A 13,950-nucleotide genomic window follows, 5' to 3' on the forward strand; every position below is an offset into this window, starting at 1 on the left:
TTTTGGCCAAGGTTTTGGAAGATTATCAATAGCTTTTCAGGAAGAGAGAAGCTGTGATTAGCACACAAAGGCAGAATTTCAGCCTAGATATTTAGTATGGTGGACTCAGAAAATTCTTTACTGTTTCTTAGCACCTTGCTTATGCAGCCTGGTACTTCAGAATGTTTTGTTACCTTGGTGACTAGTCTGAATGGGCCAATAGCCTCCTTCAGTTGCCAGTTACGATACTAAATTTTTAAGCACTGCAGTGGTGAAGGCTCTGGCTTTGTTCATCTAGCTGGTTGTAAGTGGGCCATATTTGATTAGTTGGCACCTTTTTTGAAAATCAGGAAGTCTTCACATGGTTTATACAAAGCTAATTCAGCATATATGTGAATATATACTTTAGTTTGCATTGGTTTTTCTACCATGCTTGCATCTCATTTTCAGTACACAGGTTTGATAGTGGACAGAGAATGAATCAGTTGTATAGTGAATGGGGCAGATGTTTTCTGTATTTCTGCTCAATCAAAAGCAGAACACTGATGGAAGTGAGGCAGGGAATTTTAAGGGAAGAGTGTGTCATCAAAACTGAGTTTCTTTCTCTGACGTGATTTCAGAAAGCCTGATTACGCTATTGAAACTAGCTTTTTCATGAGGAGGCCTGGATTGTATCCCGTTTGTTTTCTCTGTCCATACAGAACGTTTGCTGGCTTGATTTTTAATGTTCTTCTAGGTCAGTTTGATCCCCTAAATTTTAATTCAAATGGTACTAGTCTTCAAGGCTGACAATTAAGTTCTTGCTCAGTGACACCATTGGGTTGGTTTCCTGATCTCAGCGGAGGGATAAATGTGTTTGTAAACTTGTCAGGATTTTAGAGATTTAGCACCTGAAGAGATGTAGAAATGCTATGATCTTTTAAGACATAAAAGATCTGTTCAATCCTTTAAACGCATAAGCAAGCATGGACCAAAATTAGCCAGCTCTGGCCTATTTTCCTTCAGTAATGCAGCAGAGAGGATAAAAAGTAGCAGTGGACAGCTCTGAGCCTTGGAGTATCTCCTTAGGGTGCATGGGATAACACTGTTTCTTTCAGGAGATAATAGTGAAGTATCACACAGAGTTCAGGCATGAGGTGGAATAGAACAGATTTTTTCCCACACATTGATAACTTGCTCACTTTTATAATGTTTTTGTTGTTGCTTGGCTGTTGATTTGCATGTCTGCTCAAGACTTAAAACTTCTGACCATAAGAGCTGCCTTTCATTCTCTGAACTTCTTTGTTTTACAATAAATATACAGGGAATGGAGTGAAACAACCACATTTGAAACAGTGCCCTATTACCAGCTATAGTTATGCTAGCCAGCCACTTTATTCACAGGAGAGAGGTGTTGTTCCCATTTTGTAAATCTTGACCCTCACCAGCACGGACCAGGGAAGGGATGATGCAGTCGTTCCATTTGTATTGAATGCTTTTCTAGAACATGTATCTGTAGGGACATGGACTAGAGCAATGTTCATAAATTGGTAAGAACTCTGATGCCTCCAGTCTCCTAGTGTGTTAAACAGATGGAGTCCCTTGAGCTCTGAAGATCCTGTTCCCCAAACAATATAGTTCTTGGAGTCATCAGTAGGAAGGTGTACATTTAGAGACAAAGCCAAATTTTCTTTAATACTAATGGGCTGTTTTGATATAGTTGTATCCATACTCAAGGTCATCCTTTTATTCCTCTGTCCTTTTATTCATCAAGTATCTTGGAATTTTCTTCCAACAAAAATAAGCTGTGTGAGCAGAAATAAGGTGTGTTGGATCTGTGCCGCTGTGGTCTCTGTACAAGGCACTCACAGAGTTCTTGCTAGTACCAGTGGACTGGTACATAGTGAAAAGGTTTTAAAACTCAAACACACACAGTATTTGTCAATAAGTATCAAATTGTATTGCTGAACATTGTGCACAGCTTTCATTAGTATGAATTGAATTAACATTTGAATGTTCTTTCATTGGGGGGCTATAATTAGATGAACTACTCACTTGTATTTTGTAGTTCAAAGTTGATATTTAATATAAAACTTCAAATGTGTATTTAAAAAAGATAATTGGAGATTGATTTTGCTGGTTTGGTTTGTTCTCAGTTTGCCTTTTGCCCCTTTAGTTGTGTATGTTTTGGTGTTCCTTCATCTCCACCTTTTTAGTGTTGATTTTTAGTTTCTATATTCAAATGAGTAGATTCTCAAGTACTGCAGTTCAATTTTAACCATTCTTTCAAGGATACTTCGGATTTTTACTTTTCCTCCCCTTTGAGTTATGTCCTTTATTTGAGCTTTTCACTGTCAGTGTTTTCAATATATTAAAATAAACAAAGGGAGATTCTCAGATCTTAAAGACAAGGAGAATTCGGATGGTGACAGATTGCTCCCTCTTAGAGGTGAAAGTGAAAGAATGTGGAAAAGCTCTCAAGGAACAGTTCTTGCTAATCTGTCTGTCAGTAGTGGAAGGAGTCTTTACAGCTGAGAAAAATGCCACTATTTTTTTGTTCTCTTTCTGTGTTGAAAAATCTGGTTTTAATGACTTCTGCTATTTCTTGTTTTTTCAGCTTGTCTGGAAGGTATTATTTGACATGTACAGTAGTGATTTCTCTTCTTTTTTTTCTTCTTTTCCTGCAGATTACTGGTAGAGAAAATCTTTGCTCAGTATCTTGTTCCACACAATTTGGAAACGGAAGAGCGAATGAAGTGCTTGTACTATTTGTATGCTAGCTTGGATCCAAATGCTGTCAAGTAAGTATAGTTTCTATTCAACAAATACTTGCTTTCTTAGGCTTTTCTAGCATCTCTGTTATCTTATATTATATAATAAAAATACAGCTAATGGATGCTTGGCCATTGTTTGCAAGTAGCATAGTATTTGAAAACATTTCCCTTTTATATACAAACCCGACACATCCATTAGACAAAAGGATCCCATCATATTTGAGAAGAGCGAGTTTATCCATTCACTTTCATGCAGATTTAAAAGTGTGCAAGTGATGACTTTTAGGTTTGCTCTGTATTAGGAACCATGGGGAAGGTGTCTGTAACTGAATTCTGGTTGATGGTGGACTGTTTTTTATTTGAGTGGTTGTAAGAAATACTACAGGTGTCCTTTACATGTTAAGTTGCTCCTAGAAGAATAAGAGATGATGTTCTGTAAAAAGAGAAAATCAGTTCCACCTTGTTTTCAACACTTATTTTTAATATTTGGTAGGTTTTCATTGTACCTAATAGGTGTTATGTTGCACTTCTAAGATAAATAAATTAACAATCTTGTTTATTAAAACATCCAGCATGTTTTTGTCATAAAGAAGCCTTTCTTTTCTTGTTTCCCATTTTTGCAGGGCACTGAATGAGATGTGGAAGTGCCAGAACATGCTAAGGAGTCATGTACGAGAATTGCTGGATTTGCATAAGCAGCCCACTGTACGGTTTTGAAAATCTTTATACTTTATCTAGTGGATCTATGGGACTGATTTACTGGAGGATTTTAATACTGTATTACTGAGTCAATGTAACTTCAGTTGATTTCTGTATGTAGACAACATTCCATTCTCACAAAGTAAAGTTGCTTTTTGTAATGCTTGAAGGTATATGACCTCCTTCTGTTGATCATTTTTTCATAGTACTGCTCAAGCTTTGAAACAAGTTTTAAAAGTTTCAAAGGTTTTTGTTCACTTTTCACAGACCTTATTTCTTTCTCACTTTCTAAGAGATTTTGAAAATTGAATATGGAATATGTTGTAACATAAAGCAGTGATTTCTTCATTAGTTAGGAAAAAAACAAGTTTTTAAGTATTTGTTCTGGAATTTTACTAGTAGAAATTTGAAATGGAAGGGCATTGCTTTGAGGTTTTGATGAGAGAGTGGGCTTATGGGAATTTTCTGTTCTGGGGGATACTGGGGACATTTTCATTATTTTGACCTGTTACATGAATTAATGAATTTTTGCAGTTCTTTGATGTTGCAAGAAGATTTTTTTCGCCATTCCGTGTAGTAGCTGCTAATGATAGTTACACTATTCTAGTATCTGTTCTTAAAACAAAAATATAAAACATAGAATTCAGAAGTAGAAAGTAGTGCTGCAGAAGAACTAACAGATCAGGTTAAAGGTGTATTTTATGAAGGAGATATTGCTGATTTGTTTGTCTGTTTTTGCTGTTGTCCTCAGTCAGAAGCAAACAGTGCCGCCATGTTTGGAAAGCTGATGACCATAGCAAGTAAGTTTAATAGTTTTCTACAAACATTCTGTAAGCTACTACAGCATTCCTGGAAACTGTATTTCTGTGAATCTTGGCCTGCTGAAGTTGCAGATTTATCTCACATTAAACTGTTTTTAACCATACAGAAAACCTTCCAGATCCTGGGAAAGCACAAGATTTTGTGAAGAAATTCAATCAGGTTTTGGGTGATGATGAGAAACTTCGGTCCCAGCTTGAACTGTTAATTAGCCCTACATGTTCTTGTAAACAGGCAGATGTCTGTGTGGTAAGGAAATGGAAAAGCAAACTTTTATACCATAAATATTTGTGCTTAAAAGTGCTGCCTGTAATTAATGGTCATCTTAGTTACCTAAACATGGTTTTTACGTGTTTCCAATTTTCAAAAAAGGCCTTTTTGATTAACATGTAGAGATTAGGGAAAAGATAATTATGGTCATTATTTTAAGAAAACATTGGCTTTATTCCTTCCTGGGATTATAAGCAGCAAGCATAATGTCTAAAAAACCAGTTTATTTCTTCAAAATATTTTGTTTCAAGTGCTTCTTTTGTGGTGAGGTTCCCAAACTGTCTTCTCACACTGATTCAGCTTTCAAGTACCAGCAAGTCATCTGTTATCATCTGCATATTATTGATTTATTTTTCATCCTAGAATAGTATTTTGAGATCACTCTTTTATTTTTCTCATTTTATTTAACCTCTTTAAAAACACACACCTTAATATTAAAATGTACTTTTCCAGATTCTGCCACCCACCACAGATTTTTTTGTAATGGTCTAAGGCAAAATAAGCAATTCCATTGACAGGAATTGCAAAAATCACGAAGAGCATCTATGAACAGACATAGCCTTCTTGGGTTTAGTCTAAAGGCTCAGAAATTTTACAGGGAAAGGAGCAGGACAATTTTTTCATTGTTATGAAATCTCAAGTACTGCAGGGTTACCCACAGTTTTCTGGATTACACTTGACAACAGACATATACATTCTGTGTACTGCACTTCACTCTTCTTTAGATCTGTTTTGAATCTGGGCTGCAATTCTTAAGAATCCCTGAAGAACTCTTAACTAGAAACCTATTTAAATAGTTTTGTTAAGTATGTCTGCTTTGAATATAACATGTTCAAGAGAGGTGTGGAGATACCAACAGCCCCTCTCTTAAAAAGATTTCACTGATTATATGGACAATCTCTGTGGTAAAAAAAAGTAACTATATTTAGCTTGCTCAACATGTTAAAGAAGTAAGTAAAATGAGTGTAATTCTTGTTTGTATCTAACATTCTTGTAGAGGGAGATAGCCCGGAAACTTGCAAATCCTAAGCAGCCAACAAATCCTTTTCTGGAAATGGTCAAATTTCTTTTGGAAAGAATTGCCCCTGTACATATTGACTCAGAAGCCATTAGGTAAGTTTGAAAGATCATGAACAATTAACTCATGAATGATTAAAATATACTAGAAATAGCTAAAGAAAAAATTATTTTCTTGGTGGTTAAATTGGTCTGTCCTAGCACTAAGTGTGTGGGTGAGTTTTAAATCAAAATTATGTAGATGTATGCATTCCTAGCAACCTAGAGGATGCAACTTCTTTTGATGCTGCTTTGCTGTGCTGTCCATAAAATGATTTTTAAAATGTAGCAGTTCATGGTGAAAATTCTATTTGTGGGGCTTCAGGTGAAAACTGTGAACATAATTTTCACATAGTTAACTGCAGCACAGTCTTCCATAGAGCATCTGAATTAATTAGCTTTTGTGGGATTGTGTAAGAGAATGTTTTGATTTCTTTTGAGACTTGTCTGGCACCCTAATTACGTTCTGAAACTTGTGCAAGTATGTGTTGATCTAATGCCACCAGCACGGAGGGGGTTTTTTTGGGTGGATTTTTTTCCCCCCTGAAGAATTGGTTTTGCAGAAAGTGAAATTAGAAGGAAAAAGAATAATGTAATAAATCAAAAATAGCAAAAACCAAACAGCAATGCCAACAACCACCCCCAAGGACTGTTACTTTCCCTTTATGTGTTGTGAAAACTAAGTAATCTTGCTTGTATCTCTAGCCTTTAACATTGTTATACTTTCTTGTTTGTTCCTTTTTTGATCTCTCATTTCAGTGCACTAGTAAAACTAATGAATAAATCCATAGAGGGGACAGCTGATGATGAAGAGGAGGGTGTAAGTCCTGATACTGCTATTCGTGCAGGACTTGAACTTCTCAAGGTAATCTGCATCAATGCAGCTGTAATGGAAGGGGCAAAAGGGGAATGAGCAACAATTTCATGTTAGCATGGGTTTAGTAGTTATTACTTAGATAATTACTTTTTTAATGTATGAAACTGCTTATTAATGCTCACTTGAAAGAAGAATAATGGAAGAGATGGTTTGTTGGAAGAAGTATGTTTTGAAAAGGGTGCCAAGCATTGAAATGTACATGTTAAAGCAGAAACTGGTTTCTGCTTAGGGAAGCAGAATTGCTCTACTACTTAGGGAAGTAGTAGAGAAAAAGGTGTAAAGTGAGAGGAAGAGAAACGGGGAAACTGGAAGAGACACCTTCTCTGGGGTGTCTGTGACACTGGAGGGAGAGCAAGCAATTAGCTCAAGAGCCATGTTATTGAATGAGAAAAAGGGAACTTGTGTTCAGTGGTGCTGAGAAGTGGAAAGGGGAGAAAGGATTTGAAATATCCTTTCAGTAGCACATGTTTTGTTTGTAGATGTCTTAACCTTCTTGGTTTCTTTTCTGCTCAGGGACTATAGATTCTGGAAAAATTATAATTACAGTTCAGATAAATCAGGTTGAAAATAAGTGTTCTTTAATAGATTGCAATATAAACAAATACTCTTGAATAAGCATTTGTTTGAAGAAATGTGTTTTTATTTGAAAATTTCTATATCATCTTCTCCGCAATGCATTTAATGAATGTAATAGTTTTGTATGGGCATGTAACAGCTATTTATGATGATGGTAATGCCCATAAACAGCCATAATTTTGTTTTTCTGATTATTCATTTACTATGAATAAATATACCTTTGTTTTAATGTGTGTCTGCAGGTTCTGTCCTTTACACATCCTACCTCGTTCCACTCTGCAGAGACCTATGAGTCTCTACTGCAGTGCCTCAGGATGGAAGATGATAAGGTAGCTGAGGCAGCCATACAGATTTTCAGAAACACGGGTCACAAAATAGAAACAGACTTGCCACAAATAAGATCGTGAGTATTGTTACATTCTGCTTTTCTTATCTGGAATTCTACCTCTTGATAGTTTATTCAATGTGTTGTCCCTATCTAGTCTTGGTAATATGAACAACTTCTCTTCTGTGATTTTGATTTCCTTTAGCACCTTTCTGTCCCTATCCCTTCATTTTTTAATTCTGTGCTCTCACACTTTTATGTGTTTATTGAATGTGTTAGATACTTCTTCAAAATCTTCTTACAATAGAGACATTAAAACCAGTGCATAGCAAATCTTTTAGGTTATAAAATAAGCAACAACAAAAATACAGCAAAGATATGATTATTTGACATAATTTCTACTCATTTCTGTCCTTCACACCATTTTTTCTATCTTTGTAAGGAACACAGATACAATCTCTGATGTAGTTAACAGCTATGTTTGTTATTAAACAAAATAGGAAGCAAAATCTAAAAGCAGATATACTGCAGGAGATTCAAAATCTCACAGCAAAGCAGTAGTTTGCTTGGGTATACATTGTGATTAAAAGTTCTGGCTATAAAAGCTTGTAAGCACACTGATGTTCAGTGGTTATTCTTAGCTTTCACAGATTTTCTTCAGCCCTGTTATTCCCAGGCTTGGATGATAAGTCCAGGAATTCATCCTAGCTGAAACTGTCATGTTGCCTCCACCTTACATTTGTCTTCCTAAATAGCTTTATTTTGATCATTATTTTCTATTACGTTTGATTTTTTTTTTCCTGTGGGTTGTTTCCTTCTTGTATGTGTACAGTCAGATATTCAAGTATTGCTAAATACAGTTCCATCCTGCTTTTTACTTTATGATTGTGATCTTTCCTGAACAGACTTCAAAGGAATACTTGATTTATAAGACAGTGATGATAGATTTGTGTGTGTGAAGATACTTATTTTTTTGTAGATTGCAAATTGCATTTTGAAGTATTCTATTTAATGTTCACACAGAACACTAATTCCGATTTTGCATCAGAAAGCAAAAAGAGGCACTCCTCATCAGGCAAAACAAGCTGTTCACTGTATACATGCCATATTTTCAAATAAAGAAGTACAACTTGCGCAGATCTTTGAGGTATGTGTTGCCCTTAAGATTTGTTTCTGTTATTAATTGATACTACTAATTAAAATTAATTCCTACTGTTTATTAACAGGTAACAGTTTATGAGATCAGGAAGCCTACAGATGTATGGTAGTTAAGTAATCAATTTTACAATAGCAAGTTATTATTATTTGTTTCTTAAAGTCACAGTTTACTAATATTCTCATGTCTGATAGGTAAAGGGTTTTCTTTTTATCTGCATGGGAGAAGTTTGGGGGAAGTAAGCTGAATATGCTGGCTCTATCCACACAAATCCCATGGGGACACATTTAGCAGATACTAAATGGGAGATAACGTTCCCTGCTTTCAAGCTGTATTCAATTACCCAGCTTTAAGGTCTTTACACATACAGCCTTGCCTCACTGAGGCAGTGAGTGCAGAAAACTATGTTTGGCTGTAAGCTCAAGCATCAGCTTACTGCTCACTTACTGCTTCCTTAGACAAGTTATTAAGCAAAAAGATATTCTATACAGAGCAGTTTATTACTTCTCACTGTAGTCTTTTAAATAATAACATTATTAATCTGCACTTGTAAAATATTTTAGGTTCTTAATCTTGGCTGTCTTTGAGCCTGTGCATAATTTATAAGTGTGAAAAGCTTTGAATTAAGCTTGCAGAGTTCGATTTCTGCTTAGAGTTCTGTGAGAGTGCTTATTCCCTCCCTAATACCAGAATCTGATGCTATGGTGTGGGGTGATACAGGACTTGTCATGGTGACTTACCTGGAAGGTAAATACTGATGGCTAGTAGAAATGTCCCTGGTGGTTTCCAAGGTTTTGGCTGCTGTTTTCTCCCATTCACAATTGGGATTCAGGTTTTCACAACTTCTGAACAAAGTTAAGTCAAAGTTTTTTCCCATGTCGCTCAGGTTTGAACGTGTTTCTCTTTAAAATAAGAAGAGAATATAGAATTTGTTCTGCCCTTACCTTATATGGGATTTTTATTTACTCTGTTGGATAGGAAATTGTATTCTTTATATTTCTGATTGCTAATTGTATTAATTCTTTTGGAAAAGCAGTGAAATGCATCAGCAATACAGCAGTAAAATAAACTATTTTAAGACATGTTAATTTATTAACTGAAGCTGAAATTTGATTTTTTTTTATTTTTTCTTCTCCAGCCTCTTAGTAGAAGTTTGAATGCTGATGTACCAGAACAGCTTATAACTCCCTTGGTCTCTTTGGGTCATATTTCTATGTTGGCTCCAGACCAGTTTGCTTCTCCAATGAAATCTGTTGTTGCAAATTTCATTGTGAAAGATCTCCTAATGAATGACAGGGTAAGATTGTCTTTTATTTTTTTTGTAAGTGCTTATTATGCTGTTAGCCTATTATGAGCTCTGTGGGGAATAGAGCTTTTTTTTTGTCAAACGGGTCTGTAAAGTAATGTTCTGTAAGTGGTTAGTACAGTGATAATTGCATTATAAAACGTACTTTTGGAAAAGAAAGCCTAATCCATTACTTTCTTCTATTTTTACTTCTTCGTTTTCTGTATGGATTGAAGCAGTTTGTATACTTACATGAATTTCTATAGTCAACAGGTGAGAAAAATGGAAAATTGTGGTCTCCAGATGAAGAAGTCTCTCCAGAAGTACTAGCAAAGGTGTGTTATCTGCTGACAGCAATAATGTGTATATCTGCAATTAAAAATTTACTTTTCTTCAAGCTGTGGGGAGTATTAGAAGAAATCCATTCAAGTGTTTTTGTATTAGTCCTATCAGAATATTATTCTATTTGTGGATTATACACAAAACTGATGAAACTGATAGAAACTATGCGTTCTGTTGTCTTCACTTACTGATATTAATTATTCAGAGCATTGAGAAGAACAAGAAATTCAAAAGTTGTAGTTTTCCTTATAAGAAAAGTGACTTTGACTTTACTGACTTGTAAACAGATTTGACTTTACTGACTGTAAACAGATTTGAAATAAATTGAGGCCCCAATGAATGGGAATCTAATTATGGCCATTTCTAGGAATTTTTATCTAGTTGCTTTTACTTTTAATCATATATCAAGTATTCCTGCATCCTTTGCAGATGCAAATTTGCAAAGACAGTGCGTCATAGTTGTAGTCTCCTGAGGTCAGAAATACTGCTTCTTCTTTTTCACTCTAAATGTTTATTGCTTCATTCTGTTCCTTTAAAAATGTATCCGCTCTAGTACACAGGAATCGGTGGGAATTTCAATTTGACAACAGTAGGTGTTAGTAACTTACCAGCTCTGGCAAGTAAGTTGATTGTTGATTTGTTTGTGTGTGATAGGTGCAGGCAATTAAACTTTTGGTGCGCTGGTTGTTGGGTATGAAGAACAACCAGTCAAAATCCGCCAATTCCACACTCCGGTTGTTGTCAGCTATGCTCGTCAGCGAAGGAGACTTGACAGAACAGAAGCGAATCAGGTCAGAGTTTGTTCCTTGCTGGCTTCCACACATTTTGTTTTAGAATTTCAAAGAATGTTGGTTCTTTTAGAGTATTTGTGGAATGTTAAGGTCAGCATCATGTTAGCTACAGATTTGATCAGAGTATTAATATTAGGAGTGGAGTGGCAGCATGAAATTCTGTTAGATACTCCCTTTCTTGCAATTTGCTATTACCTGCAGAGTTCCAAATTAGATGATTTTCCTAGTGAAAGACATTGTAGAGAGTAGAACACCTGCAGAGCTATCTTTGAAAACAATTGAGTGATAACCACCTCCCAAGCATGTTAGATTTTATCTTGGGTGGAACTTCTTCATTCCAGCTGTGAGGTAGCTGCACCTCCACTTCATCTTGAGGGTGAAGGAAGGAAAGCGAAAAACTGGCAAAAGCATTGCTTTAATTTAGACAGTGATAGGAAAACAAGAAACTTGACCCATCTTATTTCATTGTTTTACTCAAAGTAGAGGGTTTTTTGTGGGGAAAGTAAAGCACTTTATTTTTTACAAATTTGGTAGGGTTAATTTAGCTTGATTTAGAGCTGTGTTGCTAGGATGTCATTGATTTTGTAAAAAGAAGAAATTAGAGACATGCAGATAGTTGTGGTGAGCTGTGATTAATTATTTGGGGTTTTTCTCTGCCATGTTTAGTAAATCAGATATGTCTCGACTGAGATTAGCTGCTGGTAGTGCAATAATGAAGCTTGCACAGGAGCCCTGTTACCATGAAATAATTACCCCAGAACAGTTCCAGCTCTGTGCCCTCGTCATTAATGTAAGTAACTGCATTAGAATTGAAGTGACCCTTAATTGAGTTCTGAGCTTTCGTTGCTGCTACAGAGTATATTCTGTTCCTCACTGCAGCTTTCACAAGTTATTGAAGATTTAATTTCACATGTTAATAGTTCTGCTTCTGTTCATATTTTTAGAAAGCCTCCTCAAAATTCCACCTTGAATGCCTTTTTTTTTTTTTTTTTTTTTTTTTTTAAAGACTAGGATTTTGATGGTTGCACTTTTATGGTTTGTGTTGCTATAGGATGAGTGCTACCAAGTGAGGCAGATATTTGCCCAGAAGCTGCATAAGGCACTTGTGAAGTTACTGCTCCCTTTGGAATATATGGCAATCTTTGCTTTGTGTGCCAAAGACCCTGTGAAGGAGAGGAGAGCACATGCCAGACAGTGCTTGCTCAAAAACATCAGTATACGAAGAGAATATATTAAGCAGAATCCTATGGCTAATGGTTAGTATTTCACTAAAATTGTTAAGAATACAGTAATAGTAAACTGGAAGGAATAATTATTAAACCTTAAGCAATTGGTTTTTCTAAAGAAGCACTAGGTAAGTTTAATCTGTTTCCTCATCTTTATATTAGACACATTCAAATCTAAATTTATCTAGTTCAGTATTAGCATAAATAATAAAATACTACTCTGTACATTGCTGAGAATTATGGATGTAAAATACAGTGCTCTTATGGTTGTAGTTGTTTTGCTCAAAAATCAAAATTTCGTGTCCTGATATTTTTAGGCTTTATGACCACCTTTCTGAAGCAAGACCAAGTAGTTTTGTAGTAGTAACTGTTGATTTATTTTTAATGATTCAATAAAAGTAAAGTCAGTAGGAAGAAAATGCCAGTCAAAATTTTACATTTCATGTTTGAAAAAGTTGTACTTTGAAAAAGTTTTTCTTATGATGCATGTGTATGTGTGTAATATAAAAGCATTTTTTTATTGTTGTAACTGTAGAAAAATTGCTGTCCTTGCTGCCTGAATATGTGGTACCATATATGATTCACTTACTGGCACATGATCCAGATTTCACAAAACCTCAGGATGTTGATCAGCTTCGTGATGTCAAAGAGTAAGTGTCAAGTGATTCTAGAATTCTTATGCTGAGAATTGTTCTGCACTTGGAAAGAAACTGATTAGGAAGAGGAAAATACTAATTAGGGAGAAGAAATACTTGTTTTATCAACAGTATCTTTTAAACCAGTAAATGAAAAATGGAAATATGGAACACTTTAACCATGGGAAGAAGGCATCAACAGCTGCTTAGTGTATTCTGAAAGCCCAAATGGTAACCCGTAGGTCACACTGTAGTATACCAAATTAGTGAGTTGTGTATGCTTCTTTTAAAGTAAGCAATGATTTTAAAGTCTTGTCTTTGTGCCTAGGAATATTTATAGGATGTCAGGTAATGTTAGTTCAAATATTTTGGAACTTTTAAAATAGGGTGCTTCTCCAAGACTTGAAAACGGTGAGGCTGGGTAGGTCCTGCCTCGCTGAAACCTTATTTTCTCCTTCCTATGCAAGCCTACTAAAATTCATTCTAAGTAATTGCTGCTGACTTAGATTTGCACTATAAATCAGCAGTGCAGGCTTAGTACTTCTTAATGTATTCAGCACGGATTACTGTATACAATACCATCATACTTGGCAGGAGCTTGTTCTGTACTCTTTCCACATTCAGACCTTCTTGTGTGACTCAAATAATATTTCACATCTTAATTATAGCTTCTTTTGCTCCTTATGCCTTGCAGTGAATTTTAAAATTTTAGAAAATCATTAACACTTAAAAATTGTTTAAGTATGTTGTCTCTCTCACCACACAGCTCTGGTTTTAATGTTTTAGTCTTTTGTTGTATTGATTTTTGATGAAACTGAGCTTTGTTGGTTTTGTATTAGGCATGTATGACCACATACTACAATATACATCATCCAAAAAGCAGTTCTGTTTTGGCACCAATAGACTAGTTCAGATCTTAATGCTTTTTGCACCTTCACTTCTCAGAGTCCAAGTCTGATTTTTTCTCTAAGTGAAAAGCTTGGTGTGTTCTGATTTCTGAGTTTCTTGATTCACACCTGGTCAGACCTGAAGTCAGTGAAGATTTTTTTTACCTCACCAACAAGCCTACATTTTGTCCCAGCACTCCCTGTTCTTGGCACCATCTGAAAGCATCCTCCAGTATGTACTTTATCCAGAATGCATGGGAACAAGTTCTGATTG

General features: G+C 35.5%; 1 protein-coding gene across 3 annotated transcripts in view; it reads left to right on the forward strand.

The window, feature by feature from the left end:
• Window positions 1–13,950, forward strand: part of PDS5A (PDS5 cohesin associated factor A) — a 75,339-nt gene that overhangs the window by 46,715 nt on the left and 14,674 nt on the right. For all 3 annotated transcript variants that reach the window (XM_063157398.1, XM_063157399.1, XM_063157400.1), the window contains exons 13-26: window positions 2,646–2,759; window positions 3,356–3,437; window positions 4,183–4,231; window positions 4,360–4,499; window positions 5,518–5,633; window positions 6,336–6,441; window positions 7,272–7,432; window positions 8,378–8,501; window positions 9,649–9,807; window positions 10,062–10,130; window positions 10,792–10,928; window positions 11,595–11,718; window positions 11,980–12,184; window positions 12,690–12,804. In XM_063157398.1, coding sequence (XP_063013468.1) covers window positions 2,646–2,759; window positions 3,356–3,437; window positions 4,183–4,231; window positions 4,360–4,499; window positions 5,518–5,633; window positions 6,336–6,441; window positions 7,272–7,432; window positions 8,378–8,501; window positions 9,649–9,807; window positions 10,062–10,130; window positions 10,792–10,928; window positions 11,595–11,718; window positions 11,980–12,184; window positions 12,690–12,804 — 1,701 coding nt within the window. The remainder of the gene's footprint in view (window positions 1–2,645; window positions 2,760–3,355; window positions 3,438–4,182; window positions 4,232–4,359; window positions 4,500–5,517; window positions 5,634–6,335; window positions 6,442–7,271; window positions 7,433–8,377; window positions 8,502–9,648; window positions 9,808–10,061; window positions 10,131–10,791; window positions 10,929–11,594; window positions 11,719–11,979; window positions 12,185–12,689; window positions 12,805–13,950) is intronic.

Source organism: Melospiza melodia, chromosome 5 (assembly GCF_035770615.1).
Source record: "Melospiza melodia melodia isolate bMelMel2 chromosome 5, bMelMel2.pri, whole genome shotgun sequence".
Lineage (NCBI taxonomy): Eukaryota > Metazoa > Chordata > Aves > Passeriformes > Passerellidae > Melospiza > Melospiza melodia.